This window comes from Natator depressus, chromosome 8, assembly GCF_965152275.1.
Source record: "Natator depressus isolate rNatDep1 chromosome 8, rNatDep2.hap1, whole genome shotgun sequence".
NCBI classification, from domain to species: domain Eukaryota; kingdom Metazoa; phylum Chordata; order Testudines; family Cheloniidae; genus Natator; species Natator depressus.
Window position 1 is genome coordinate 52045377 of NC_134241.1, and position 6752 is coordinate 52052128.

Sequence of the window (6752 nt, forward strand, 5' to 3'; positions counted from 1 at the left end):
CTTTTGTTTGATTGTTGTGTTGAGACTACCAAATGATTTGAGATTATGCCTTTCTATGGGCTGAAAGAGGTCTCCCTTGCCCCTTTGCAGCCTTCTGGTTACTAACAGCTTCATTTCTTATGTGCCAGTCTCTCTTATCAAGCACAAACCTTCTGCACTTTCAGATGGAGTCACAGTAGACATTGCAACGTTCACAAGTGACTGTCTGTTGTGTGGGCTTGTTCCAGGTTCAATGCTAAAGGGATTGGTCATTCTTTCAGTCACAAAACATAATACCTTAGAATTTCATCTGCAGCCATGTGCTTTGTGGTAGCTTCTTTGTGGAGATTGAAGGCTGCATTCCACACCTTTGTTTTGTCACAGCTGTTACAGCTGCCTTAAAACGTGCAGTCAGGTAATCCTTGGTCAGAGCCCTATCTTTTGTGCAAAGATGCTGATGATTCCTACAATCCTTGTTCAGAGATTGCTCAATGGCCATGTCACAGTGTAAGTATCCCACTGAAGCTTCCTATTAGCATAAGCTTCCTGTCATCTTGGGTACAATATATATCTGGCTTCTCCTCCTCCAGAGATCTGGTTTCTGCTACATTTACACAACCCATCTGGCATAATTCATGTGACCACGCTGTCATAGTGGGATCATCTCTGCAAATGTCTCAAGCTCCATGGACTTGTTATTGCCTCTCTTTGCTGCTGTGTAATCCATCCGTGGTTGGGAGCAATGTAGTTTTTCCGGGATGGAAATGTATCTGAACAGTTTTTCCCTTGGGTAACGGAAGTATCCATGACCCGCTGCAATGCTTGGGAGCTGTTCATCAAGTCTGCCAGAGCATTCTGTGCTTCCACTCCGTTTTCTCTGTGAACCTGCTCCACATCTTCAAATGCTTCAATGCGTGTTTGAGCTTCCTCCAAGATGTGTCTCTTCTAATCTTCTGGGAGAATCATCATTGTGCACGGAATTACCAAGTGCCACCCACTTCAAGCGAGTCATTGCCTCATTCATAAGTTTATGGATTCTAATGCCCTGGTTATATGCCTTCCCTCTTAGAGCACGGCTGAAGCACCATAGATGCTGGCTTCCACAAGGATGTCTTCAAACCCACTCTCTGGCAGCACACTGCCTGTATCACACATGACATTTGCTACTTGATGCATGCCTCCCTTCTCAAGGTGGTCATTGTCAAATCTGTTTTGATTCCTCCATTTAATCAATAGTACTTTGCAGTAAATTGCTTCATCATACATGACACAGGTCCAGTCTTGGCCCAGAGAGTGGAACATATCTTGAAAACATTTCATCCTGGTGTGCACTGCGTCAACATCAGTTGCCAGTGAAGGAGTCATTGGACAGTAGCCAATATTCATAAAATAGCAGACAGAAAAACTTTTCAACAAATAATGACAAATATTTAGATCGGGGTCAGCAACCTTTCAGAAGTGGTGTGCCGAGTCTCCATTTATTCGCTCTAATTTAAGGTTTCGCGTGCCAGTAATATATGTTAACGTTTTTAGAAGGTCTCTTTTAATAAGTCTTTAATAGATAACTAAATGATTGTTGTATGTAAAGTAAATAAGGTTTTTAAAATGTTTAAGAAGCTTCATTTAAAATTAAATTAAAATGCAGAGCCCCCAGTCCTGTGGCCAGGACCCGGGCAGTGTGAGTGCCACTGAAAATTGGCTCGCGTGCCACCTTTTGCACACGTGCCATAGGTTGCCTACCCCTGATTTAGATGTATCACATGTTTCAAAAAAGCTCATACTGTCGTATGACCACAGACTTTTGTTTTAATCGAAGGCAAAAAAGTATAGGAAAATGCATAAAATATATCACGTGGGACAAAATATTTCCTAACATTTCCAGGAGTACTAGTTTGAGTACATAGTTGCATAATCAGTTGTATTTAAAAGCTTTCTGCCAATGTTGGTCAAAATTAGACTATGTTTCTTCAAGTTATGGCCCTTTTTGTGATTTTATGGGTTTTTTTGGTTTGGTTGCCCAATAACGTTTAAACATTATGTGATAGAAAAACTGCACCACTTCCACCATCTATGTCCACACTGGCGATGACCACCAGATATGTGCTTAACATATGGGAGCAATGAACTTTTTCCAGCTGAAGGGTTTCCCTAACTCATTAATGAGACCCCTTTTTTAAATCTGTCTGGTACACTATGGAACTTTTAAAAAGAGGCAAGGTTCTTATATTGGAAGGAAAGAGATTAAAATGTTCTCAGGTTCATCCTTAAAAGAGGAAGGATGGTCTGGTGGTTAGGATGCAAGATGGGGACTCAGCAGCCCCATGTTCAGCTCCCTGCTCTGCTACAAACTTCCTGTGTGGGCAAGTCACTTAGGCCCAGATCCTCAAAGGTATTTAGGTGCCTAACCCTCAGGGAAATCAATGGGAGTGAGGCACCTAAATACCTATGAGGATCTGTGCCTCAGTTCCCACTCTGTACAATGGGAATGATAGCACTGCCCTTCTTCCCAGGGGTGCTGTGAGGATAAATACATTACAGAGTGCGTGGCGCTCAGATACTAGGGTCGCAGGGACCAGGACCTTAGATAGGTTTTCCGTGTTGAAAGAGGAGCATCGTCACACTGCATCCTTGGAGACCTGGAAGGCCACGTTTTACCAAGACAAAGTCACTGAAAAACAAGGGCTGAATTTTGCAAGCTCCCTATCTCCTGCCCCCACACCTCCCGGCCGCAGCTAAGGCTAATTAAAATCAACTGCATCTTGCTTTAGATTTTGACATTCCTTCTGTGCTGGTCATTGGCCAGCTTCTATTTTGCACTGTCTGTTCCAAACTGGTAAGAAATTGTTCTATTCCAGATGATTCAGAAGCTGGAGCCAAGAGGCCACGAACCACCATCACAGCCAAACAGTTGGAAACGTTAAAAAATGCCTATAAAAACTCCCCCAAACCCGCCAGGCACGTGCGGGAGCAGCTGTCCTCGGAAACAGGGCTGGACATGAGGGTGGTGCAGGTGAGACTGCTGCCGTTGAAGTATTTTTCCATTCCCTTCTTGTCCTGACCAAGCTGTGCACATCACATTCCCCTTGCGGCGCACAACCCCCGCACTGAATTCCAAGGTAGCACAGAAGGAAGCCAGGCCAGGAAAGCTGGCTAAGCAGTAAGGCCCCCATCCTGTGACTGACAGCCCGTGACTGGACTGCTGTGCCTGTGCACTGCCCCAGGGGGGTGCATCTGTCCACCATCTTGATCACAGCACAGGATCCGAACCAAGGAGCTGAATCTCCCTTGTTATTAGCAGTAAGGAGTGATTTAGATGTGAGTTTTCAATACCAGCAAAAAACGGGCACTGCATGTTTGGGTGCATACCCCAAGGAGATCTGCCATGGGGCAGAAGGCAACTGACCCAATCTATGGGCCTGAAATGCTGAATACTGGGTCTGAGCCTTGGGGAAGTTTGGATGCAGAACTGGATCTGGGCATTGTGGCTCAGGCTCATTTCTATATACTGTATCCAACCTGGAACCCCTCAGACTAGGGCGAAGTTCAGCTCTGAATCCACTGGCCTTGGCGCCCTAAGCTACAGGGGAACTGGGCTCCTGGGTCTGAACCATCTTGAACTTCAGGGAGGTTCAGAGCCAGCCCTGAATTTTTCTGTCCAGGCCAATCTTTTTCTCCCTGCACGTGCTCCTTTCAGTGACTTCTGGGACTCTGTCTCTCCCTTTGTTGCTCCAGGTCTGGTTTCAAAACAGGCGGGCCAAAGAAAAACGGCTGAAGAAGGATGCTGGGCGGCACCGCTGGGGCCAGTTCTACAAGAGCGTGAAGAGGACCCGTGGGGGCAGCAAGCACGAGAAGGAGAGCTCTGCGGAGGACTGTGGGGTTAGTGACAGTGAGCTGAGCTTCCGAGGTGAGTGGGGCAGGAAGGCCGGGAGGATGAAGGTGGGAAGAGAGGGGTTGTAACACAGGGTGGGCCCCAAGGGGTTCCTGCAGAGTGGGATGATTTCCTGCGCTTAGGCACAGCTCAGCATCCCACATTGGGAAGAAGAATGCCTAGATTTCTCTTCCACCAGAAACGGGAATGATCCTTGAAACTGATGTCCCATCTGAAGACGTATGAGATAATCTCATGGCTGGTGGCTCGTTGGGGCTTTTTGCACTCGAGGAAAATGATTAATTATTGGCCTGTGTCATGCATGGCCAGAAACCCCTCTAACAACAGAGCTAGGAACTGACACACACTTACTAAGGGTGTGTCCATTCTGAGCTCCAGCAAAGGGGAACTTCCCAAAAAAAGAACTGCCGTGCTGACCTAGAGCAATGGTCCCTCTAGTGTGGGGATGCATCAGGGCAAGGTGGAATGACCTTAGGATGCACTTCACTGTGTAATAGGATATTATGAAGGGAAATATTTTCCTCATCTCTACTCATGATCAGTCCCACCCCTGAAGCCTGAGGACTGATAGCCCATGAAAAGTGTATCTGAGCTAACGTCCCTGGCAATGTGATTCGTATCGGCATGAATGGCTAGTCCTTGCTGGAAACTCACCTGCCTCAATACGTTAATAAACTCCCACTCGGACCCACACCAGCAGCCACCTGCAGGCTGGCACAGCTCAGTGGACTTGGGCCCTCTTCCATGACAGCTGGATTTGGCCACTGCATTTCAACTGTCATCGAAACTCACCGCAGCAGCCTCACAGCTAATGGAGGGGGGTTCCCCAGAGGCAGTACAGGGAGACTTGGAAAAGGATGGTGTGACAGCTTCCACCTTGGCTGGTGCACTGGAAATTGAACCAGGGACCTCTAGAGCTGAAACCATAAGTCTGCAGCTCCAGCTAAGCAGGCAGGCTCTGTGGGCTGGGCACAGAAGGGGACATGACATCAGCAGGTTGCACAGACACCTCCTGCATCACTGGCCTTTCTTCAGGGAGTTCCCCACCCAGGTCTGAACACTCAAGTAGGAGTTTGCAGTGTAAATACAACGATCACTGTGGACTGTTTTTTAGGCCATTGTTATACTGTGATTGGATGGTCACCTAGAGTGAAAAGAATCACGAATACTGTATAGGCCTGACCAGAAACCTATTCCCTGCTGCCCCATTTTTCTGATCAGTCAAACCCCAGCATTTTAATGGAACCCAGTTGGAAAAATAACTTTAAAGCAATCATTTAACAATAGTTTAACTTTAAAATGGTCTCTGTGAATCATCGCAGCAAACATACAAGCCAGGACATTATTTGGTTATTTATGGTCTAATGAGAGCCAGCTATGGCTCCCAGACTGGTCTGTAGTGCCTGTGTATCAAGCCTCATCCATAATTAGTTTACAATGCCCTTTATGAGGGCGAATGCATCTGGCGAGGATCAAGAGACCTTCCCAAAAAGAGGCTGTTATGTGCCACCAGCTTTCGTATGACTGAGGAATAAAAGATTTACAGTAATCCTGTCTCGTGTTTGGCTGTACAAAAGGCACTACAAGAACCAAGGGAGGTGTGTGGGGTTAGCAAAAGGGTAGAAATAAGTGTGGTACCATTCCGAATTTATTCTTAATTGGTTGCACTATTTACTCTGGCTAAGTACTAAGCAGAGCAGGGAGAGCACATGCGCAGCTGGTGTAAATTGGCGGCTCTATTGCAACGGAGCTTCCCCAGCTCGTGTCAAGTGAGAATCTGGCTCAGGATGTCATACACCTGGCCTTCAGTGAGGGCCAGTTTTCTTTGAGTATGTGCTCTGTTGACCCAGCTCATTCCTGGTGTAACCCCACTGACTCCAGTGAAGTTACTCAAGAGATGCGTTTGGTCCTGACTGACCACAGAATGTTTTACACTCATAAATCAGTCTTCCTTCTTTCCTTCACAGAAGATCAGATCCTCTCTGAGCTTGGCCACTCCAATAGAATTTACGGAAATGTTGGGGATGTTGCTAGTGGACAGTTAATGAACGGAAGCTTCTCCATGGATGGGACAGGACAATCTTACCAGGACTTGAGGGATGGAAGCCCCTATGGAATTCCTCAGTCTCCATCTTCCATATCTTCCCTTCCTGCCCATACTCCATTGCTCAATGGTCTGGATTACACAATGGACACTAATTTGGGAATTATAGCACATGGAGGGCAGGGGGTGAGCCAGACACTCAGAGCAATGGCTGGGGGACCAACCTCCGATATTTCTACAGGAAGCAGTGTTGGCTATCCAGACTTTCCAACAAGTCCTGCCTCTTGGCTTGATGAAATGGATCATCCTCCTTTTTAAGCATCTCCTGCTCCCCACCCTGTCCCCCTCGTTCTTTTGGCCTGAAAGTGTGCTCAAACTAGCAAAAGAGACAACAAGCGATCTTCAAGCATCCCAGACATACCACACCAGAAAATTTCCATTATTTTCAATGGGAATCCACCACTGGTTCCTGGAGGGTTGTGAGATGATAGAGTGGTGTTTTTTCCCTTTTTCACTTGGGGAGTGGGTGGGCAGGAGACAGCCTTCTGAATACAGCACACTGGCATACAGTATCTGATTCTAGGTTTTCAGGCTCATAGTAAAATACAAACTCATTGATTCTCTCCAGGTCAAAGACTCTTTGCTGTTGAGTGCTTTTGAAGCACACGTTGGCTGGCTCAGCAGATCTGGGCGATTATGAACTCCAGGTCAGTCGGTGCTCTCTTACTTGGAGTTGAACGAATTATAAATGCCTCCAAACCCCTTGCTCTTATCATGAATTGCCTGTGCACAGGCAGTTGAACTGACCTTCCCCATAGCTACGGAAATGCAGTGTTTACA

General features: G+C 46.7%; 1 protein-coding gene across 1 annotated transcript in view; it reads left to right on the forward strand.

Annotated features, from left to right (window-relative positions):
• Nucleotides 1-6379, forward strand: part of LHX4 (LIM homeobox 4) — a 57942-nt gene extending 51563 nt beyond the window's left edge. The window contains exons 4-6 of the mRNA XM_074962186.1: nucleotides 2835-2989; nucleotides 3712-3883; nucleotides 5836-6379. Coding sequence (XP_074818287.1) covers nucleotides 2835-2989; nucleotides 3712-3883; nucleotides 5836-6230 — 722 coding nt within the window. The 3' untranslated portion in view covers nucleotides 6231-6379. The remainder of the gene's footprint in view (nucleotides 1-2834; nucleotides 2990-3711; nucleotides 3884-5835) is intronic.
• Nucleotides 6380-6752: the final 373 nt, after the last annotated feature.